Consider the following 24,552-nt stretch of genomic DNA (forward strand, 5'->3'; position numbering starts at 1 on the left):
GTGGGATGGACGCCATCCTTCTTGTCAACATGTTACCCGAGGGCATCCAGGAACTTGGTCGCGAGCTTCGTCAAGGATATCCGGAAATTGTCAATCGGCTTGATATTGGCCCTGTATGTGACATTTGGTCACGAGAACTTCGTGAAGGGACCTGCGAATCTCTTCACCCAAGCTTTGGCAGACCTGAGATTGGACGGGCTCCTGACCCTGATTGCTATGACGTATGCTCGGCTAGGCGATCTGCTCGTGCTGTTGCGATACCCAGAACAGCTCCAGGGAACGAGTCGTGAATTCAACGCGCAGTTGGAAACCGCCTCGCTCAAAAAGATGAAGGACTGGAGGATCCTCTTGCTCCAATATCTCCTGCAACAGAACAGGAGCGTCACAGGAGAGGATAAGGTGGCGACGGATGCGGGTGAATGTGGAAAGTACTGTGGCATGCCCTTGCTGACGGATCTGGCTGTCGTGATCCGGATCGATCCGCTGGCTCTGATTCATGGACTACGGGAGTTCGTCACGGTGGTCTATGGACCGGTGATGTCATTTGCGTTCCCCGATGTGCAAGTAAAGGCATACAGGAACTCGGTGTTGTATGTCAACCTAGTTTCGGTAGTGGATTGCTCCGTGCTGAATTGGGTGGAACAGAAGGAGCTAAGAGGGTTAGCCAGCGACGATAGGCTGTTTGGAAGAATAGCGGAGCCGGGTTGTGTGTTGATGGACTTCAACAACAACTTTAAGTATCGAATGGGCCGCGGGACCTTTTCCATGTCCAGTTCAAACCCGAAGCTTTGGAATCTGCGACCAGTGGTGAAGGATTCCGGGGAGGCGTTGAGGGTCCCACTTTTGCCAGAGGCCTACGCACACGTGAAAGAGAACCAGCAAGCGTGGCTTTCCGGGTCCAGGCCGCTGCCGGACCAATGCCCTCGATACCCACCGATAAGGAGGATGTTGTTGGGAGTCACATCTCCAGTAATTGCCCCTCGCATCGGAGCGGCTCGTGATGCGGAGAAGAGAATGCTTAAGTGGAGTGAAGGGATGGAGCCGCGCTTCATCAGTTGGAACGTTGCGGCCATGCACACGTTTGACTTCACATTTCCTGATGCCTGGAGCCGGAAAAAGATCAAAGCATCACCTTCCAGGAAACCAGAGGTCTCCACTGGGGTGTGGAATGATGTGTATACACCTGCAGATGATCTATCGAGATTGAAGTGGTCAGGAGAGGTGAAGGTAGTAATCCTGGAGGTCACAAAGGAGTGCAGAGGAGGCACGTACATAACGCTGGATGATCTGGCGCCACATGGCGAGGAGTCGGTAGAGTTCTTAGTGAACGATGAGTTATTCTACCATGCAGGGATCTGACCGTACCGGCTCGGCCGGACTCGGGCATGGATATGCGACAAGGCCCTTCGGGACCTAAGCCAAAACCAGACATGAACGATGACGAGCGGATGGATCAGGACGATGATCACATGGAGGTAAAGTGAGAGAAGTCGAGTGAAATGGACCTGGGAGCATTGGAGAGGGACTTGCTGGAATACCAGTTTAGTGAAGACGACGACGGGGAAGTCGATGGGAATCTATTGCTGATGACACCATCGTCTTTCATGTCCCCTACAAAGGAGGCGCTGGCCAGATTATCCCCAGTGGAACCAATAAGCCTGGCAATGGACTACCGGAGGAGGGATCTACAGAAACTGCTCCATGAGTCACCAAGGAGGAGGAAGATTGAGGAGAATATGAGGGTATCTTTCCTGAGCACGCTACCGGAAGAGGAGTGGGAAAGATACCAGAGTGAATTTGAACGTGACACGGGAGTAACCTGGAACCGGGTGATTTTCATGGAGAGGACATGGGACGTGATACGCAGGTATGGGACGCAGTCCATAATGAAGGTGGGATTAAACCAACCCATCATGCGCGAGGTTCTGGAGCAAATAATGAACTACGTAGAGTTTGATGTTCTGACCGAGTCAGTTACAGAGGACAGTGCCGATGATCAGCAGATCACGAGAAAGTTACCCGTCAGACGAGCTAAAAAAGGGCTGAAGCGGTTAAAGAGAAAGACCGGAAGCAGAGCCGTGAACCAGAAAGTGGTGAAGTCAAAAGCCAGCACAGTGGTGGCCTCCTTGGCAGGAATAGCTCATTCAGGCGAAAGTGGGCAAGGAGATGGTGCGATGCTGGCCGGGGGAGAAAAAGAGAAACTGATACCCCCTATGTTATTGGCAGGTTTGACCACAACGGCCACGAGGTCAAAGAAAAATGCACGGACTCTGGCGGATACTAAGCTGGAAATGGAGGTCATCAGTCAGTGTTGATCTGGAGGACTTGATGATTACAAGCCCTCGCGAACCAACATGGCCCGGATGAAGCTGGAGGGACAACTCGACGTGGTCGAGTATAGTCAAATCACTGTACCAGACTCAGTACACGTGGGGGATCCGGCAGGGGGTTATGTGGAGATGCTGAAGGCGAGGAATTCCGCGAGAGGGCACCTGATGGCTTGGAACGAGAAGCAAGCCATGCAGGAGTATCTGAGGGAGTTGACGGAGAACTCCAACTTGAACAGGAAAGAATACGGCACGGTGATGTCCTCGGAAGCAAACGAAATTGGCCTGGAAAGACTGCTAGAGATCTCTTGGAGGGCAGCCCTCCAAAGATACTTTGACGAGACGATGCATGCGCCGGCGACGGTGGCAGCATACCTAGCCTATCCATGTACCAGGACTGACCTGCAGGTACGATTGGCCTGGTGTTTGATGGGAATTATGAAGGCGGAGTATGAAGCCAATAACGACTCGAAATCAAAGGAACAGGAACTGGAGTTGATGGAAGCCCTGCGAATGTTGATTTCTAGAGACGATTCTGCGATAGCCTGGGCTAAGCGGAAGGATGCCCTTTGCTTTGTAAGGTTCGTGTGGATCGCATCCCCACTCCTGTATTGGGAGAATGCATAAAGACCATTCGGCAAGGGGGAGTTGATGGTGAAAGAAACTTCCTGAGGGCACTCCTGGAGCTGTATCAAGACATGCCGCTAGCCATACCAAACAAGGAGTCGAACGATATGGAGAGCTACCGTCGGCTGGAAGAAGTGAGAAGGTATTCCAACAGAGAGTTGAAAGTGAGCCGGGAATTAATTGAAGCGGTCTGGGGACAGAAAGACTATTCGACATTGGGAAAGTTGAAGTCGTTCCAATATGTGTCTGGCATACCGGGAGTGGCATATAATCCCTTCGTAAATGAGGAAGCCAGGGAAGCGTACTTCGACTATGAGCAAGTCATAGTACTTGATTTCAGGGTAGAGCGAGTCAAAGAAACTGGCATGTTGATGGTTGAACAGTCCAAGCTGGGTATTGTTTTGGAGAAACGAGTGGTCGAACCCTCGGTTCCCGAGCTGAAGGGGCAAGTGAGTTTTGATTGTGGTTCTTGGGATGGTCCCTTGAAAACCAGCTTAGTAACCATGTGGGAACTCATGAAGCCTTCTTGGTTTCCACATCCAAACGCCGGTTTAATATGACGGCAGATATTACGTTGGACTTGGATGATGACGCGAGTTTGCACGATCTGGCCATGATACACCATCTGCTGGCCATAAGAGTAACGAAGCAGAAAAACAACCCATCCACGGAACCATCCGAGGGAAGTGCATCGAGTGACTGGCTGAGACAGGGCACCTGTCTAGCTCACAATTGTGGAATGGACGGACATGTATGCATCTCTGAACATTGCTTGATTACGCTGAGCGAGCAGCATCGCCAATTGGCACAACTGTATGGAAGGTTGAGCATGTCAGATAAAAATGGAATGGAGTTGATTGCGGACTGTCATGGGGTAACGGAAACAAACTTGATCACTGCCTTGGGATTTTGCAGCATGACGAGCTCGATAGAATCGCTGGAACGCCTAGAGAGTGCCCATGAGCTAGTGACGTCCCTCAGTGTGGAAGTATTCCCCGGAGCACTACAGACAGAGCAGAAGATCGGAGGCTGGCGAGAAGCTCTGGAAAATGAAATGAATTTGAAGGATAGTGAGGCCTATCATAGACCTACTGGCTCGAAATATCTGGTGGGTTCGAGCTCTGCAACATATTGAAAAATAGATACCCTACGCACATGGTGGTGGTGGATGCGAGGACACCGCAGGTGTTGGTCGACCAACTCTTCTCTGTGCCAAAGTGCGTAAAGTTGGCCAGAATGTCGGAAAGGTCGTATGATTTATTGGCGAAGATCATTCGGGCCGTCCCGAAGAGATCTGAAGGCGAATTGCAAGACGTAGTGGGTGAGGAGTCCATGAGATTGAACGAGGGTAATGTGAGTGAATTTCAGAAGCAGAAATTGAGTGGAGCGTTACCCACTGAATTCCCCACCATAGAAGAAAAGGACGAGGTGCCTAGAATAATAATGGCGACCTGGTAATATTGGGTAAGCTCGCTCGAAGAGGGTGAGTAACTCAATGACTTTCCTAGCCACAGAGTTTCTTAGTTTTAATATCAAAAACGACTGCATAGATAACTAATTATACTTGGTGAGTGACGTTAAGTTAATTTTAACGGGTGCGTGGCCGTGCCACGTTCCAACTTTTTAATCAGCAAGAGCGAAAAGAAGTTTTATGGCAAGATGACGTAAGTAGTCAGAAAGGAAATTTTATCTAGGACACTCCTCATGGTGCAAATTTTGTGAAAATGTTGAAAGGCAGTGAGATGTAGTATGATGCCATTTGTGACACGTAGTGAGTTGAGGTGGAGTAGATAAATTTCATTTTCTTATGCGGTTTGTAAGACTGATTCTAGAGAACTGGAACACTACTTGACGATAACCCGGTGTTATGCGATCAATAGGGACATTGACGGGGACTGTCCGGGGAGTATGTGCCATTCTACCAGATTGGCACAGCGCAACCTTCCGGCGAAGCACGAATTAGAGAGAAAAGGCCTTAACAACGAAAAAGTGCTTGAAAGGAGGGTCGAAATTTTCTGGAAGTTTCAATTTCCCAAAATTTCGATTAACGAGCGAGTATTTCTCAGAAATACGAAAAACGGCCATTTTGACCAAAAAAGTTGAGAAAAACAGAACAACACCAAATAGAGTAGAAAACAGTCGCACGAGAACACAGAAAAACGAAGCCTATTATCGTGACGATCACGCACGATAAGACCCTTAGCGGAAGAAGATAGTGGGAAAAGAGGCTTCGGTGGGGAAGTGGTGGAGAGCAGTACCCTCCCGTGCCGCGAATTGGGAGAGATAACGACGATATCTCGAGGAAAACACGGAAGCGGAGGCTTGGTCCCCCAGAGACTGATATAAGGTGAAAGACTGTAGTAAACTAACTTTTTAGCTACTCTGATGCCATAGAACTTTGAATTGACATCGGTATTATTTGATATTTTAGAATATGAGTAGCTAGGAAGAGGAAAGGGTCAATCCATCTCCAATGGATTTAATATAGAACTGTCACCAAAAATATAATAAAATAGGATACTCGAGCCGTGTTTTTAATAACAATCACGTAGTCTGAGGATCCGAGACTCAGCTATGTGGTTGTGTTCGCATGTAGACGAAAGCTGATCAAAAGTCGTTTGACTGATGGCCTAAAAATAGTAACTTTTTACTTAGCCCTTAGCAGACCAGAAAATCAACTGGCAAGGTCGAGACGGTGAAAAACGAGTAGAATTAAGGTAACTGACGCCTGCCAGTCGTTAATAGGTACTTTTTCTACGCTCCGTCGCTGTGTAGTATTTGGGCGAATGTTACACTCTGTTAATCCATCGAAGCTGTCAATTTTCTCACTCGGATGCTCCTATAAAATTTCGATATTGCCATGCATTTTGGCGCCATTTTGGTCTAATGACTCTAGTTTGACTTTCTGTAGGAGGCTCAGCCAGTGTGCTTAGTTTCCTTAGGTCATGAGGCTGACTAGAATGAATTTTTCGCTATAGCTGGAAAGCGACTGTATGGTATGAAATTTGAATTAATGATGATTTAGTTATTATAAATTGCGGGTAAATGAAGTGAATAAACTATGGGAAAATTAACATTCGTTTTTAATTGAGTTACAAATTATCTTGCCATTTAAAACATGCTTTGTTTGCTCGATGGTATTTCTCGACTTTTTGAAAATTTTTCAATGTGGTTCGAATCACTACTGAAACGTCTTCGATGTGATATTTCAATCAACCAAGTCCGATGATTATTTGATACCTGATTTTGCGTGGAAAACAAAAAGAAAAAACTAAAACAGTCCTGAATTTAAAGTTCCTCCCGATTTTCAATGGTCTGAACTAAAACATCCTTTGTTGTTGTATCAAATGTAATTGTTATTTTAAGGAATCATGTTTCTATAATTATACTAGAAATCACCAGATTCTTAGTCCTGATATATCCGTGCAGTTTCGCTCGAATGTTGAAGGTTAACAAGTAAAAAAAAACTTCCATCGTCTTTTTTTTCACTGTTAACATCGAACACAGTGATTATACTTTACTCTTCCAAATCAAGAAAGTTCCTAGGGTTTTGACTGGATAATATTATGAAGGTTATTCTGACTGTTAGCTCGTTTACTATGATATTTTCAAAATTTTGGCATCAAAATTTTTTTCAGTCTTGGCATTTTTTTTGAATTTTTGAAAATGGTGATTCCAAAAAGCGCTAAAATACTCAAAAAAAACTAACGTTTCTTGATTAACAGTAAGTTTTTACGTTATGAAACAGCTCTGTGTTCGATGTTATAGCCTTCAGCTTTCAATCCAATTCAGTTCGGGAAATGGAGCCGCAGAAATGGAAACTGGAGACGCAACACAACTATTAAACCTCAATTAAATTCTTTGAAATGGGTTTGTATGCTTGTTATTATAACAGCGCTATCATGTTATGCAGAAAAACATGACACGTAGAAGGCATTTTTCAAAAATATGCGCGCTAAAGCAAGAAGATAATTAAAACTTAAAATATTTCCACTCGATCGTTAAAAAGCTCTTGCGACCCCCAGTTTTTCAGAAGGTGAACTTGAAAAATATTGTCCATTATCTAGTAATGCCGCAATGTCAAAAATTTTCAAAAACTTTGTAAAAAAAAACACTTTATATGCCAGTTGAAAGTATTTTCAGATGTACAAGTGTCAGTCAAATTGTGATGATAATTATTGTCAGATTTACCCAAATTTAGTGATGCAAAATTACGCATTTAATGATTGTATCACTATCTTACGAAATTACCATTAAAGAAATTTGAAATATCTCCATGAAGTTTTTCATAGTTTACCTCTGTTGAATCTTTTTTAAATGATAGTATACAAAGATCCTTAAAAGTTGTTTTTGCTTTTCTATACGTAAGGATATTCTTGAAATTAATTTTGTCATCATGTGACCTGTTCCAAATTGTTACTGGTTTAAAAAAGAGAGTTTTTGATGTATTGCCCATTAAATCTTTCGACATAATATAATTTTTTTTCTTAGGTTCATAGTTATGTGATTGTTTTCATATTGAATTTTTTTTGTAAGCTGGTTATAAGGGATGATTTATTCTCCAGAAGTGGCAAATTACTTTTCAGTCGATAAGACTGTTGTGTTTTAGTTTGAAATCAGATGATGAAGCGCATTTTGCACGATCACAGCAACTTTTAGTTGCCCAGCCAAGTTGTTTTTTTTTTCTAATGAGATTGTCAAATTTGTTGAACTTCCATTTAAAAGGATAGCAGGATAGTGCATGTGACTGATCACGAGTGCGTTCATTAGTAGTAGTCTTGTTTTGATAGGAAGGAATTTTTTGATCGACTGTAGTTTCCTAATCCCGCTGGCCATTTTTTTAAGATCATTTTCTTTTCGTCTTGAAATGTCGAAATTTCGTCAAATATTACTCCGAGATATCTCACATTGACTTTTTCTTCAATAAAATTTTTGTCCAGGGCAGTTGTCTGATTTTTATCATCTTTTCTAAAATGTTTTCTACTGAAGATGATAAGTTCTGTTTTTTTTTCTTGTTGGAGGATTCTGCATTAAGTTGGAGGAAGTGTCTGCGAAAGTACTGTGATAAACAATTGCAGTTGTTTTCAAGCTTTTTTTAGTGCAGTTTTAATGTTTTTATCCTCACAGAAAAGAATTGTGTCATCTGCATATTGAAATACTTTGCATGAGTTCGTCTATTGCTTGTTAAGATTCGCTGCTAATTTTATATATTAGAAGATCGAAGCTTAAATTTTCAATGCAAGAATAAAGACTTAGAATAATGGCTTTAGGTTTTGAAACATTACCAAACCCATTACTAATAAAAGGAACATTGCCCTGAAATCATACATTTGTCCTGAGCTGTCTTGCATCTTATTTTTGTTTTAGACGAATGAATTTGTTTTCAGCTTTTTTGTTTTTTGCTCCGACGACTGAACACTATGTCGTAGGGTCTTTTTTAAATTTTAAAAGAAAATTTTGACTAAATCAAGGAAAACTCGCAGCGTGTCAAGCTTGGCATCTAATTAACGATCTTTTGGTCGTGACTCAGATTTTTATTAAAAAGACAGAAAGTTGTCGCAACATGAAGAAAAAATGGTCTGTTTTTTTTTTCATTTGAAGTTAGACAAGGTTTGATGAGAGGCTGACCTCCCAAGTTCATTTCTACTAGATTTTAAACAACTTTTTTGTGCGTTACTTTAATTAGATACGCTCTTTTCAGCATTTTTCGCCCAATTTCGTCTAATATCACTCGCCAAGGAACAAAGATTATTTTGAATTTAGATTACCAAAACTGGCGAACCCGTGAAAGCGCAGCCAATCTACTCCAACTTAAAACCATTGATGATTGAATATGTTCATTCAGCTAAATTATTTGGTCCAAGGTTCGAATCCATGAGAGAAGAACTAGGTAATAATTTAACAATTTTGAACACCATTTATAGATATATCGTTCTTCTTATCTTGTACGTGAATTTACAGAAAAAGCACCTCTATTAGCATTCGACACTGAAATGATGAACAAAGCGCAAGATGTCGTTCTTTTGCAAATCGGAACTCTTTTTGGTCGAGCCTATGTTTTCGATATGCGAAAGCTAGAGTCATGTCAGAAACAGCTTTTGTCGGATTTATTCAGCGACAAATCTCTTTCTATATTTGGATCTGGATGCGCTTATGACGTTTCCTTACTTAACCAAACATGCGGGTTCCAATTATCGAACTTTTTCGACTTTATTGATTTAGTCTCGAAAGTTTTGCCGGCAAAAGATTATGATGTCCTTCTGGGCTCGAAATCTGGCTTAAAATGGATGTGTAACAAATTGATTGCTTTCGACTTTGCGAAGTTGCACTGGACTGAATATGAAAAATTTTCCTATGAAAATATCCCAGAAAAATTGATCAGCTATGCTGCTCTGGATGTTTTAACATTAATTGATTTGTATTTGAATCTTCATTTCTATCACAATAATTTGCCATTGATGACTTCTGATGAAATACTTCAAAACTGTAGCGCAATTTGTGCGTTTGGCTCTAATCGTTTTACGCCAAAAAGACACGCTTTGAGTTCAATACGAGAAAATTTCAAATATACTTCTTGATGTTTTTGTTTGCAGTGAAAGCCTCATCATCCGTAGTACAGTGCGCGTTTACCTTAGCCATTGCTTTCAGTTGGACAATTTTTGTACGGTCTAATTAGAATGAAGTGTAAAGGAAAACTTTTAAAAGCAGTTCATTACTAAGAAATTACAGTTAAAGCTTCTTTTGCTGCAAAAAAGCTGAAAGCTAGTTTTGCTGTTAAAGCTGCAAAATAAATGCTTTACGCTCTCTACAATTGCTCTACTCGTTGAAAATTGGACTTAAAATCAAACCGTTTTTTTTTACTGCGAGAAAGTTATTGGATTGTTTTTAATATCACTCGAATCACGATTCAAGAGGCTTTAGTATGATATGTTACTCAATCTTATCTGGCATTTGTTTGTGGCATCTGGTTTTTCGTGAAAAAAAAACAGTATTAACCGGTTGATCTGCAAATAAATCACTGTTCCGAGCATAGTTATTTGAAATAATTATTTTGTTTTTTCTTTTCTTTCAAAATTAGACAGGATTTTCTTGCGCGACATGGGGACAAGATCGTTATGAACTTTAGCATTCGCTTTAATTGACTACAGATGTCTTTCAAAAATGAGTAGCCAAACCATGAAAATTCTAAAAAAAAAATTAAATGGTTTCAAACTTTTTAAAAAATCATTTTTCGAATAGTTCGTTTTTCAAGTGACAGGTAAGCGCTACATTAAAACTTCAAATTAAAATTTCAGACCGGTTTTTAGTGACACAGAAATTGTTTTGACGTTCAAATTACGCAAAGGGACACTAATCTGTACATATAATAAAATGAAGTTTGTCTGTATGTCAGTGACCAAACTCCTCCTAGGATAATATTCGTATGATTTTAAAGCTTTGAATATATGCGAATTATGTGAAAAGTCATGGACTAAATGGTTTTTCCAATTTTCAAAGCTTTGAACATATGCGAATTATATGTGGAAGGTCATGGACTACACGGTTTTTCCCAATTTTTATTGACCTTTTATTGACGAATTAAGCTTTACCAAAGTCGAATTATTGACAAATCAACCCAAGTCCTTCGAACTGGTTGAACCGAATAGTAGTTTTTCCTTTTACGACGTCAGTATTTTTTTTTCATGATACTAAATTAAATGGGGCGAAGGATCTTTTTGCGGTTAAACCAATGATATCCAGCATCATTGATGAAAATGGGAAAAAGAGTTGCAGTACAAGGACTCGGGGTACTGATAAATATTTGAAGATAAAACTTACTTTGAGTGAATTACGGAATGTTTTGTAATCAAAATTAGGTACCTAGCGACAAATGGCTTCACAGCTACTACAACAGAATCATCTGAGTCCTTTGAAGGCCTAGGGCTCAAGTTTGTCCCTGATTTTTCTTTGATAACCGAAATTATTTCTTTAAAAGTTTGCGGACTATAATTTGTCTACTTTGTCTATAATTGTCGCCATAGTTGTCACAGCATGGAATTTGCGTATGATGTCAGCAATTATCAACAAATTGAAAAAAAAATGATGTATTTGTTTAATGGTGGAAGTAGTTGAGTTCCCAGAATTTTACATATCGCCTCGGCAAATGATTTTTATGAATTAAAAGGGCGCTAGAGAATGGCACAATCGTGCCTAGTATTCAAATATTTTATAGAATAACAGACACGCTTCATAATTACCCTTGCGAGAAGCAAGGGTATTGCAATCGGCTACTAGACTTTTTTTCCGTAAACAACCTCGTCCACTAGATCTGCACTTCTAGAGGAAGATACCTAAGTAGTATCTTCCTCTAGAAGATAAATAGTTGTAATTAGTTCAAAGTCGTTTCAGGTTTTTCGTGAAACGACTTTTTTCATGTTTTTGGTTTTCGTACATGTTTCTGTCGGTTCATTCTCCGTTTTTTAAACGCCATTTTTTTAAAATCTGGTTTGGTTTTTATTAGTTTACTTTTTGAAGCATGAGTTTTGTTCCAATTTAAACAGTTTTGCTATAACTGGAACTTCACAAATATTAAAAATTACCATCCCTGAGTTTTTTTTTAAATTTTTTAAAATTATTTTAACATTCAAACGATTTCAGTTTATGTTGTATCGACATAGTCAGCTTGTTTCGCGAAATTCCGCGCAAAATATATCCGTTTTGGCCTATGTGTTTCAGTTCGGATGGGCCGTGAAAACTATTTTAAAATTTTTTTTATGACAAGAGTTTTGTTTTCGGCTCATTAGGTTTCGACCCAACGTTTGTTTCCTTTGTTGTCGCTCGGTATTTGATTTCCATTTTTTAAGGCCTGTTTATGAACTGCATCCGATACAAATATGAAGTTTTTGAAGCTGTTATTTTCAATTTTTGTCAAGTTATTTTCAAGTAATTTTCTCCAACATAATTTTTTAGAAATTTTTTTGACTTGTCTTTTTTTCATTCACTATGTCGTAGCGCAATGTGTTTTTTTTTGCATCGCAAGTGTTGCGAAGCTCCGTTTCGCCTCCGTGTATTCACAAAACTTCAATCAATTTGCTCTTAAGCTTGATCTTTTTTGAATGGCAAGTGGCGTGAAGCTCAGCATTGCCTCTGTAAAATTCGGGTTTTGAACGATTTTTGGTGGTGGGAGGGGGGGGGGGGCAGGGCATTAAGGATTTTGGTGAAGATGACGTACAGTTTTTTATGTCGAATTAAATGAGTATTCAGCTATACCGAAATACTTTTTTGCCAAAATTTTTTCCCAGATGCGAATGTTTTTTTTTGCTTTCGAAACGCAGTAGGGATAGTTGTAAAATAGTACCAAAGGAAGGCCTCTAAAACCCCCTGTTGTCTGGCATTGCTAGAATACCCTATACGAATAATGTGTCGATTTTGTTAAAATAGTTACAAATATTTCAAATAGTTTTTTTTTGTTTTTTTTTAAAGTTTTTAAAAATGAGTTTAGGTAAAATTGTACAGATTTCTTCAGATTTCGAATTATGAGCAGAGGTTCCAGTGCTATATCGTCAAATGCCTCTACGAAACGAAACACATATTCAACCTTAGCTGGTGGTGATTATCTCAGCAAGGAGGATGAATACAGTCGATTGAATGCAGAATTGGAAGCGCGCACTGCTTCTCTGTTGAAGGATGCGGAGTCTGTGTTAAAACATAATGAGAAGTTGCTGGGAGAAGATGGAGATACAAGCGAAGAAGTTCATATGAGGTGAAAAATTGTTTTGATTATAAATTTTCAGTTATTTGTCAAAAACTAGAAAGACGCATCCACCAGCTCTTCAGTTCTTTGAAGAGAACCAATGTCGGGCCGATGCTTAATATTTTCATGCAGTTGTTGTGGTTATTTTTCTGGGTTTGGTAATGTTGCCTCATCCTCAAAGAAAAACGAGAACGAAAAACATCCGACCTTTTCATGGGGAGAAGTGATTATTCACTGCAAAAATGAAGATCCACTAGAGAATCAAGTAAAAATATTTCTTACGTCCTTTATTAATTAGACCGTACGTCTAATTGACTAAAAGAAAAGACGTATCGTCTAAATGATTCCTACCTTTTGTATACATTTAGAATAAACCTCCAAAATACCAATTATATTGACTAGATTTTTTTCGTTAATGCGTGGTATCAAATGAAATGTGTAATTGTTAATCTGAAATAGGTTTCGCTTGAACTAATTACTATTGTTGTAGCTGAAAAAGCAAAATGCTTTCACAAACCGCTTAAAATAGGACTTTTTCGAAGTTATTTACTCTTGTATTAATTGAGATCGATTTGTGTTTTTTTGTATCAGATCCCGAGGCATTGGATTCTCATTTGGAGATGTCCGCTACGAAGAAGAATCTTACGAGACATCACATGACACAAAGTATGACTCGTCCAATGCCTATGCAGAAGACACGAATGAAGATCCGAAATCGTTAGAAATGTCACATGAAGACTATGGAATGTCTCTTGAGGAACAACTGAGATCAGGTGGTGGAATGGGTGAGTGCTTGGACCACGGCGTTGAAAAAGAAATTGATGGAAATAATTTTAATAAATTGAATTTTAATCGATTTTTCCCGTAATTTTTTTGCTTGTAATTAGCAGGCGTTAGTCAATCGGAAGATGGGACTTTTTTGCAAATACGCAACTTGTCTAACAGAAGCATTGATCATTTGATAGCTTGTTTAAATCAGTTTAATTTCTGAATCTCATGAACGTTTAAATGGAGGTTACGTCCATACGTGGCAGTCCGAAAGGCAATGGTTCGAATGCGGCCAGGACCTCATGTTGATAGCTGATTTTTTTTAGTTTTTGGGCCTTTGAGCCAACGTTTTTCAGCTTTTTTGTGGAAAATTTTGACCTCCCATGGAAAACTAATTTATATTTAATACTACCGAACCTAACAGTAGTTTCATTTTAAAAAAATTGACCAATAGAGAACAATGAAAAGTGTTTTGAAAAAAAAATTACATGATAAAGGCCAGTTGGCTGAATTGACAGGTGGGACTCAAGGGATGCCAGGAAGTTCTGCAGGCACTGCAAGTGGTAGGAACAGTAGAGCAATGACAGCCATGGGATCCAATGGTAATGTCCTTCAAAACAAGGTCAGCTTAGCAATAACTTATTTTGATCGTTATGTATTAGACATTGTCTGAGTTTTTGAGATAAGTTTTTTGAAGAACAATTCAGGTTTTCAGTGCATGTTAGTTTGATGTGATGGACAGTTTTTTGTAATACACTTAAGTCATACTCAGTTTCCAGATATCAAGCGTAGTTCCAGTGAATCTGAAGAGTATTCCATGAACAATAGTTTTTCTCCAAAAGGCTGTTTACAAATGACGGCAAATATTCGATGTAAAATGTAAATCAATTACAAGTGCTTCAAAACGATGGGAACAGTGATAAACACTTTCCTCCTCTTGTTTATAAGTTATTGAAGTTCGTAATATCCATTGATTTTTATCTCACCAAACAAAATTCATTCCAGGGTCGACAAGGAGCGAAAAGTGCTTCCGCAGTATCCAAGCCAATTACTCCAAAGCGACCAGTCTCAGGAGTTGCCAGAACAAACAAGACCCAAAATGTCAAATCGAAAGCTGATTTTGTAGCTACTCCTAGTCAAGTGGCAGCTGCAACATTACAAAGCACGATAGCCAGGTAAGAATTAATAATTTCGAGAATTGGTGGACTAAAAAACTGTTATTTATTTCATTCGTTTGAGGTATAATAGTTTCTCAAAATCACAGAGATCCCAGATTGGAAGGGTGCATAAGAGCATACACATGTTTCAGTTACGTAACCTTGTTACTGAGTTTTCCTAATTTTTATGTGATTGACTATGCCAAACTTCGTCTCAGTTTTGATTAGGTAATTACATGCTATTCCACCGTATTTTAACCTCAAAGGGAAATTCGCTTCTTATTTCGTATTTTTATTTTTGCTTCATTAATGACTGCGGTTTGTACAGGATAGAAAAAGAGAGTGATAACACAGCAGGAGAAGCCGATAACACCAATGAGGCAGATGACCTTGGAGTTGCGAGTGAGTTGGGATCTGCAGCTGTGAACAGATTCCTGAAGGCCAAACTAAGAGTGCTTCAGGAGGAGCTAGACCGGATGTCGAGGGAGTTGAACAAAAAAGAGCAGGAGAATCTGAAAATGCAGCACAAGCTGAAGGTGGGCACATAACCAAAGAGAACAATTTTTTTGAGCTGCAGCATTTTTAGCGGGTTTTAAAAAAATCGGATTATCAAAAGTGCAGTTAATTGTCTGGTTCTGAGAAAACATATCTTTCCAGGGTTTGAACGGTTAATCTAAAGGATTGAAGTGGGAAATAAGGTCCAGTTAAGCTCGTCAACTATAATAGTGTGTCCCCTAAAAATTAGATCTGAAAGATGGGTTCCGCTTTTTTGAAGTTTTCAAGAACGAAGTAAACAATTGATGCAAATGCTAAATTTCACTTAGCTGTAATATTTTATAGCTCAATTTGTTTTCAAGAACTGAACAACCTTACGTACGTGTACCCAGTTTCTTAAGTAAGGTTCAGTGTTTTTAAGTATCGATAAACGTAGTTCAGACCTTTTTTGAGATCCTGTTAATTTTTCGTAGTTGTTCAGGAAAAGTCTTAACATCACTTTAACTCCTTATTTGATCACTATTAAACTTACTAATTTATATGATAACTTGTTTAGGAAGCAGAAGAAGAGCGTGGTAAACTGCAGAAGTCGACTAATAACCAGCAGAGTCAGGTGGACAAGTTCAAGAGGACAGTGGACGAGTGGCGGAGGAAGAGCGAGTCGGCCGAGTCACAGTTGATTCTACTCAAGAAGGAGTTGGAGGTACGAACATAGACATATGCATTTTATCCTATTATTGTTAAGATAAATAATATTCATAATAATGTTTTGTTGTTTAACTCAGATACTTATGAACATGCATTCGTTAGTAAAATGTTTCCAAGAAGGATTTAGAAGTACAAAGATAGACTGATAACATTTTGTCGTATTATATTGATAAAAATAACATTAAGATATTAAAAATAATATTAATAATAATAATTTGTTGTTCAACTCAGATACTTATGAACATGCATTGGTTAATAAGTTTTGCTTAGAAGTGCGACGATGCACGGAAATATATAAGACTCTCCTTTTTAAGATAGTATTGTAACATTCGTCTGCTACAGTCACACATGAGGCTTAAGAAAAATAGGCCCTATAACCACTGGCTCAAGGGTCAGGGACACTATCTCTTGTGTTTTCCCACCTCAAGAACGGTCGGAGCCAGTTCGGTTCGCTTGTGACATGAGACTACGACCCGTTACAGCTTAAAGGCTACTACTAAAATATCCCCCCACTCTAGAATTAAGAACGTCCCCATACTTAGGTCTCTAGATACCCAAAATACATGAACGCCGTTAAAAACCGGGTTGGAACAATCCGTTAGGTTACTTTTTATTAGACAGTGTGACTTTGATCCATTTCAGATGGATCAACCTAAAACTCGCCTTACCTCAACATAACAATCATAAAACACACTCTAGAAATTTAAATTAAGGACTCACATGTTGATGCGCTCAAGCACAGGAAGTAATTAAATGGGTGAGCAACTCTAGAATTAACTAAGGTAACTAGATAAGTTCAATGTTTATCAGTTTGAATGGTAAGGGTAAGTTTGAACTCAAGAACGAAGTTTTATGTGGACCATTGGGACACTCAAGCTGTCCACCCTTCCGTCGAAGGTTCACTCTGGTCCAGTTCGAATAATTGCTCTCTCGGGAATACTCTGTCTTCTATTTCAGATAGGACAGCTCTACTCTTGTTCACTATGATGGAAATTGCGAATAGCAATTTCCCACTCGTTTTTTTCTGACAACTTTCCCGCAATTGTTCTAAAATTGTTCTCTTTTCCTTTTTTGATTTTCAGTTCTCGCGAGAAAATCGTGCATGACATGTTCCATTCGAAAATTTAAAAATTTAAATTTCACTCCAAAATCAAGTGTTTTCTGCTCTTCTCAAGGTCAAACTTCCAAATATGACCGACTGGCACATACTCCCCGGACTCGAGATCGATGTCCTCATCGCGCGCTGTCTTCTGCCAGTGAGTCCCAGAAAAACCGAGTGTTGCTCAAGATACAGTGCCAGTGGTCATTTACAGAAGTTTGCAGCAGATTTAAGATTATCTACACCCCAAAATTCACGACCATTTAAAATTTTCACACTATTGCTAAACAGCAACCAAAATCTGCATTTACCTGCACCTTTGAATTTTCGCTTTTCAAGCCAATCATTTAAAAATCTCTTTTGTCCTATTCAATCAGGAAATTGTCATGCAGCATTTCGATTTATATAATAGATATAGTATATTAGTAACAATATTTGCTTTGTTAAAATTTCTTTTTCGTGAATCCAAGTTTCACTCGGATTCACACTCAAGCCCCCTTTCCCTCTCAAGACTCAAGATCCATCCGATTTGCCCATTCATCTCGTACTCTTCGCCTTGGAGGTACTGCATCCTGAAGTGCTAGATGCGGCAAACTGTCTCAACAGTTCCTCTTCATCATCGGAACTAATCACAATCTCCTCCCAAGCCTTCAGCTGTTCATAGGATCGCATCCATTCTCTCTGCTCCTGCAATCTCTTTGCTTGGTTGGGTAGTGCCTTCACCCTAGCTTCTCGGTTCAAGCAAAAGGAGTTGTGCAGGCTCAAGCTCACGTTCTTCGCCAGGTCTTCCTCTAGTATCGACTCCCTCGCTTTGGTATTGTCTCTAGACATCTTACCCACTCTCTTCCATCCCGTCGTGATCGCATTACGATGGGTTAGCAGGGGTCTCTTGAAAGCTTCCGGCCCAATCTCGGCCTGGAACTGTCGATACTCCTTTTGATGTTTTCTCATGTGATCTTTCGTTGCCCTGTACAGCCAAGACGTCAGTGTCGCCCGAAACCATGGAAAGTACCTCAAGCGACTCCATACGTGCCTGACTTCCGTCGGTATGGCGAATACTTTGCACGCAGTCTCAAACAACTCAAGTCTCCTGCTGTAGTCTATCGCGTATATTGACTCAGCCGTTGGCGTCGTCGCCTCCCGATACTTCGTTATATTCTCTTCTATCCATCTCAGAGCTAACATCGTACTCACTACTAAGAGCGTCACCTTCTGCCGGTGATCCGGTAGTCCGATTGACCGAATCTCTTCCACATCCCACACCAGGCAAAGGTTCTTGTGATCTGGATACCACACCGTTTGTGCCAAACAGTGGCATGGGCATTCCCCATGAGAGATCTCAATGCTCCTGAGATTACGCTCCCCTGAGGCTTCCAAGAGAGGCTCAAGCTCCATCATTTTCTCGTGCATCGTGTCATTGTCTTCCAGGTTTGGAGTACTTCCCACAGATTTCCCGATCACGTTTTGTCTCTCGTGATCGCTTGTGTTTTCTCTTTCCAACTTCAGAAGATCTTCTCCCCAGATTTCGCTTAAGTCATCTCTCAATTCTTTTGGTACTGTCACTTTGATTTTTCTCAACAACTTGTGCGAGTGATGCGACATCCGAGCCAACCTCACGCACTTGGGCACTGAGAAGGCCTTGTCCACCAGTATTCTCTGGCTGGACACTTCCACCATCGCCATGTGTAGCGGGTAGTGACTTCCGCACAAGTTGGCCATCATTGACCCTATCAGCGATTTCGCGTTCAATGGCAAGCCATAAGCTTCGCTCAGGGGAAATCCCATTTCCGCCTCAAGACCAACTTTCCAGCTCCGGATGTGTTTTTGAGTCACCTGCAACACCCCGGGCCATGATTCTACGCTCAACGCCGTCACTAAATGATGCTCAGACTCCAGTCTCTCCAGTGCCTGCAGACCACACATTCTCGAGAAGAATCCGAGAGCTGTCGCTATATTCACCGTGGTTCTCGCGTAACATTCCGCTATTATTTGCACTTCACTTTTCTCCCTTTCTGTGATGTCTTCGAACCAAGTGACCAGGTCTTCTTTTTGAAACGACAGTATCCTGACGCATGACCGTCCATCGCAGATGTGCTCTCCGTTCCCACACGTCGAATCCAGACAGCTACCCGGCTCCAATTTCTTTGCTGACCCGGGGTCGCTCGTCCTTTCGCTTGGCTCTTGCATCTGGGGTGTGATTAGCTTATGTAGCACACTCAACTTCGCCAGATCTTCATCTTCCGTTGGGGCTAACCTCACTCGCTCGGTGGTTTCCTCGATTAGACTCGCATGGGGATGTGGACACCAGGAGGGTCTTAGTAGCTTCCATATCACTCCCAAGTTCGTGGTTAACAAGCCATTTCCACCGCCCATGTTCACTTCAACTCTCTTGTTTGAGCGCGGTATGCTTATCACCTCTGGTGTTTTCTCAAGAATCAGTCCCAGGCTCGGCCCCTCTTTCTCCACCGCGTCTATCTCCATTATCCTTTCTGTCCAAAACTTCAGTAGCTCCGCTACCTCATGGTTTCTGTGGGCTCCTCCAGCTTCCGAGTCTAAGAAGGGATTGTAGGCTATTCCCATCACTCCAGACACATATTGGTATTCCCCCTTCTCACTGAGTCTCGAGTACTGTTCTGACGAGGCCAGGTTACGGTGAACATCATGTTCTTCCTCGAACTTCTTATTAGAGAACCTCCGTACCTCGTCCAGCTTTCGATGGTTCTCTAAGGATAGTCTGGAACCATCTTCTTTCTCTATTCCTGTACTCTGATATACGTTCAAGATGATCGTTGAGACTCTTCTCTCCATGGTCTTACTTCCACTTGCTCTCTGGTGGCATGCCAGGATGGTGCTATCAGACATCATTGACATTGTCCATCTCAAGAAACATGTGGCATCTTTTCTTCTAGCCAGGCTCAAGCCTGAATTGTCCCTGGCCACGTGTTGCATCAGTGCCTGATACACCTCTAGCTTCTTGCTTCCCAACTTCAGCCTGTCATACGAGGTCAATGTCTCCAACTCTACTCCCACCAGACTCCAGGTGAACATTAATTGTCCCGCAGTTCTAACGAAGGGATTCGCCATTAGTGGCGGTGCTGATGAGGATGTTCTCATCGCCTCTTCAAAATGATCCTTCAACAAACTCTGCCAGGACCTCTTCAGATGACTTGCCATCTCTATCTTATTAACCTCGGCTTTTTGCTGGGTGGCCCAATTGCGTCGCCTGCGAGCTATTCCACTGTCCAACTTCTTCAAGCAGTCCTCCATTTCCTTCAATGTTTCGAGGGCCACCCACCACGTCCGGGAAGTGTTCCTCGTCTTGTTCCTCTCCAATAGATCACTCGTCACTTGTTTGCCCATGTCCTGATGTGCCTTCGAGATCCATTCTTTGCCGATCTCCACTTCCCCTACCTGTCCGTTCGTTGAACCTCTCTTCACGTTTACCTTCTGAGGCTTGAAGTCTTCTTCTGACGTCGAACTGGTGGAAACCTCTATTTCCTTTTCTACTTCAAGTGGTTTCCTGAGCTCCGAGCTGTTCTTGTATGCCGCCGTCTTGCATCGGGCCAAAACGATGGGCGCCGTCTCTCTCAAGTTTCCTTCCGAAACAGCATCCACTGAAGGACTACCCCATCCTTCCACTTCTCTCTTCCTCTTGCGAGTCTTCACCTCTCTGCTCGAGGGTGTTGTGGCTATCATCATTGATTCGACCTCTCCATCCACTCCTTCCAACTCTTGCCTCCCCCCTGCTCGAGCCTTAAGGATATTAGTACTTTTAATCATATTACTAGTCCCAACCTTATCCCTTTTTATATCATCAACCATTTTATCCACAGTTTTTTGTTTCAGAGTAGAGCTGTCCTCACACTTCTCTTTTCTAGTCTTCGATCGTGCGTTCCTCAGCTCCACTAGCTTGTTCAGCAGCTCTTTTCTTGCTTTCTCATCCAGGCCCGTTCCTATCAGGAGCGGTTCCCCGAATCTCACTACTGCGTCCCACAGTTCCTTCTTGAACTTGTCCAGCGTCGTCTCGCTGCCCACTTCTCGATTGAATTCCTCCAGGAACTCCTGCCAAGCGTCATCCTCGAGAGATCCCAAGAATATGTCCCTGTTCCCTTCGAACGTGTTCTTCCCCCTTTCCTCCGAGCTCAAGAGTAACATCCCCATATTGAAGGTCTCACCTGCCAATGGCAACTCTAGGTTCTTCCGCGGAGACGGAATCAGGGGTGGTGTGGCAGTATCTGCCCAATTCTCCTCGCTCAAATCCTTCAACAGCTCTTGAGTGGTGAGCTCCTCCCCTGATTGCCCTGGTTCAGGCGTATTCCCCACTTCCATGTCTTCACCAGCTTCACTGAGAGTTTCATCCATACTCTCTTCTTCTGACTCATGTCTCCTTCTCTCGAGAATTTTCTTAAATCGGTCCTCGACGGGTCCGCTCCTGTTGTCTCCAGGTGCGTCCACGGACAGTGGTGATGGTGTCGCAGGATCCAGCTTTTTGTATTCCGTCAGTGCTACGTGCAGTTGACCTGCTGCATCTAGTTCTGTTCCTTCCTGTCTTACTTCCACCTGTTCCAAGCCATAGGGCGCCTTATATTTTCTCGTGGCAAATTTCATGTCGTCCACCAGTGCGACGTGCCCCTCCATCACGATCATCCTGCCATCATCCCATATGGGCAACATGTTCTCAAGTTCTTCCTTCTCAAGAGTTCTCAAGACCTTCCTCACCTCATACCCTGGGGGCTGCGAACCTCTACTCTTTTTCGCTTGCGTCGTCCACGAGTTTACCTTCATCTCGCTGGTGTGGAAGTAGACCGCCGCCGTGTAGCCAATGAACAGGGGGTCCCAGCCATCAGTGAAATCCTTCTGCATTTCCTCCGCCGTCATCCTCGCCATTATGGAGGGAACTACCAAGGGACTATTCATTCCTAAGGTCATCCTCCTGACTGTCGGGAACTCAGGCATGGTGGCTGGTAGGATTTCTTTCTCCATTATGGCCTCCAGCTCCCTCTTGACTAGTGCAAAGCACTCCTTCCAGGCGGGGATTCTCAAGACTTCTCGTCCGTTGGCCGTCAATGGGTTTAGGTTCCAAAACTTTGGATACATTTCAATGGGGCCCTCTCGCTTGCCTCCCATTCTACATTGCATTTGTCCCCTGAAGTTGCACACCATCATCTCGGCATTTTTCACTTTTCCGAAGAGTACCGTGTTGCTCATACGCGCCCTGAGCACCTCCTGCTGACACCAATTCAGCGCTGTACCATCCAGTACGCTGATGAGACTCAAGTGCGTCACCGAGTGACGATACGTTATCACCAGGGGATCTGGAAACGCGTACGTCACTGCTGGACCATAGATGCAGGTCACCACCTCCTCTAGACCCCGGATTATCCCCATTGGGTCCGACCTCATTGCCAGGCACAGGTCCGTCAACAGAGGCATCCCTCTGTTCGCCTTCTCCCATTCTTCTCTCGAGGTTGGGTTCTCATCTTCACCCGTCATGTATCGATTCTGCATCATGAGGTATTGCACCAGCAGTGTCTTCAACCCTGCGGCACACTTGTAGGAGCTGGTTTCAGTGCTCGTGTGGACTCTCCCCATAGACAGAGGTTCTCCATATTCCATTAACCGATGAAACGACACCAATTCCCCATGGGTCAAGAGTATTAGTGCCAGATACCCATCAACTCGAAGTGTCTCCACTCCTCGACTAAACATGTATGCTGGGCCCATGTTGAACAAGTATCTGGGGTAAACCAAATACAGAGCCAAAAGCAGGCTGATGGACATGCCCAGTATCTCCTGTACGAAGGCTCCGAAGATAGTCGCCGTGGTGCCGAACACTCCTGCCAAGAATTCTCTCTCCCAGCAAGGACTCAAGAACTTGAGAATCTCGTAATCTCTCCTAGTCTTCAATTCGCCGTTGGCGTGCTCTCTCCAAAATCCTCCGATCGTCACTTCATTGGCGGCCGAGACAAATCTAACCACCGTCATGTCTCTCGTTTCCGCTAGCTCCAGTTGCTTCTCTAGAAAACTCCAGATTTGTTTCACGAGGAGTGGTGCTTCCTCCCTCGTCTTATTCGTGACGTTCTCCAGCCTTGGTGTCAGGAATGGCCACCAGCCATTCTCTTGAGTCAAGCGATATTTCATCGATTCTAACTGTTTCTCCGTCTCGACCACATTTCTTCTCTCGTTGTTGGGACCTCTAGTCCTGCTGGTGGAATTTGCAACTTTCACATCCATACTTCGGAACCACAGGCTGGCCGTCAACTGGTTTATCGCCGGGTGGTCGTCCCCGATGACTGGGCTGAACTTGAGTTGTCTAGCAAAGTTCGATATCTCTAGCAAGAGTACCTCATCCAATACAATCAGGACGTCGGCCAGTCTGTAAAAGCCCCTCAGTGCATGAGATATGTCAGCCCATGCCGCTGGTAATTCTGATTTGTAAAGTCTCAAGTTCACTGGCTCTAGCTCTCGATTGGGGGCTGCCATCAGAATCCGCCATTCACTCCCTTCCGCTATCAAGATCAAGACCGCATACACGAATTGCAGGGCGGGTGGCATGCTAGCGTATCCTGGGGATGTGGTAAACACCACCTTTGTCTTGGACCCAAATCTCGAGGCTACATTCTCTTGTACCTCATTCATCGCCGCAAATAACGCCTGAATGGCCTCCCAGATCTTCCTTGATGTTGGAACCTCCTTGCCTTTCAGTTGCTCAAGAAGTCCCATCGCATGCAGGTGGTCATTCATTCCTGCAAACAATAGCAGCTCCGGTTCACAGGGCATCTCCGACTTTATTGCCACCACTAGGGTCAACATCTGGTTCAATTCGGCTCCTGGCAAGGAGTATACCAGAGTCTCCGGCCAGAACAACTTGGGAGACGTTCCTTCGAAGTCCGATCCCGCCACAATGACTACTCTTGCAGCAGCTGGATCTGCTCTATCGTAAACTGCCAGAGTTTTGGCCAGTTGGGTGCCACCACAGGGCTTCCCGTACCTGGGATCTTCTGCCAACTTCGGACCTTCGTAAGCGGCATCAGGCAATTCCATTCCTCCCGGATTGAGTAGCTTGTCTACCACCTTCAACTGTGCCGGGGTTGCCAACCTGATTCTGGCGATGCTGGTTCGGTGCTTGGGAGGTTCTGCTATAAGTCCCGGACTCCCCAGCAGCTTGAGAGGTCTGTAATTAATGGGTCCCATGATCGTTTTTGTGGGAATTCCCGTCAGGTCTGTGGTCTCCATCAACTTCGCTCTCGAAAAATGCGCCTCGTGTGCTTTCAACCAGTCTACGCAATGATGTCTATTCAAGTCCTCATGCGACACTCGTTCGATCCCCAGGGTTTCCGCCAACTCTCGTCTGCATTCCAAGGTCTCCAGATCCAGTTCCTTCACCTTCTCAGGATATCTCAAGCGGGTAGTCTCCCTAGACTTCTTTTCTCTCCTGTCATCTGCCACCACCACGGAGGACATCGCCGAGGCCGGAGGTGTTGATGACTCTACCTCCTCCGACTCCATTGGTGTGGCACTCTGCAATCGGGTCTGATTGCTCCTCGAGCTGTCTCTAGTATCAACTCTCGCTCCCAATCGACCAGCCAAGGCCCTCGAGGCAAGGAATGGTGGGTTGGGAGGTGGCCCTAAAGTGAA

General features: G+C 42.8%; 1 protein-coding gene and 1 long non-coding RNA gene across 2 annotated transcripts in view; both read left to right on the forward strand.

The window, feature by feature from the left end:
- Window positions 1–5,828: 5,828 nt before the first annotated feature.
- LOC134855225 (uncharacterized) lies at window positions 5,829–9,532 on the forward strand. Its single transcript, XR_010164461.1, has 4 exons — window positions 5,829–6,402; window positions 6,723–6,824; window positions 8,718–8,844; window positions 8,916–9,532. It is a non-coding gene; the product is annotated as an uncharacterized LOC134855225 (long non-coding RNA).
- A 2,914-nt stretch (window positions 9,533–12,446) lies between these two features.
- LOC134855318 (testis-expressed protein 9-like) overlaps window positions 12,447–24,552 on the forward strand; it is a 33,136-nt gene continuing 21,030 nt past the window's right edge. The window contains exons 1-6 of the mRNA XM_063871814.1: window positions 12,447–12,696; window positions 13,279–13,472; window positions 13,974–14,077; window positions 14,461–14,630; window positions 14,941–15,148; window positions 15,664–15,810. Of these exons, the coding sequence (XP_063727884.1) occupies window positions 12,470–12,696; window positions 13,279–13,472; window positions 13,974–14,077; window positions 14,461–14,630; window positions 14,941–15,148; window positions 15,664–15,810 (1,050 nt within the window). The 5' untranslated portion in view covers window positions 12,447–12,469. The remainder of the gene's footprint in view (window positions 12,697–13,278; window positions 13,473–13,973; window positions 14,078–14,460; window positions 14,631–14,940; window positions 15,149–15,663; window positions 15,811–24,552) is intronic.

The sequence above is a fragment of the Symsagittifera roscoffensis genome, chromosome 10 (assembly GCF_963678635.1).
Source record: "Symsagittifera roscoffensis chromosome 10, txSymRosc1.1, whole genome shotgun sequence".
In the NCBI taxonomy this organism is placed as follows: domain Eukaryota; kingdom Metazoa; phylum Xenacoelomorpha; order Acoela; family Convolutidae; genus Symsagittifera; species Symsagittifera roscoffensis.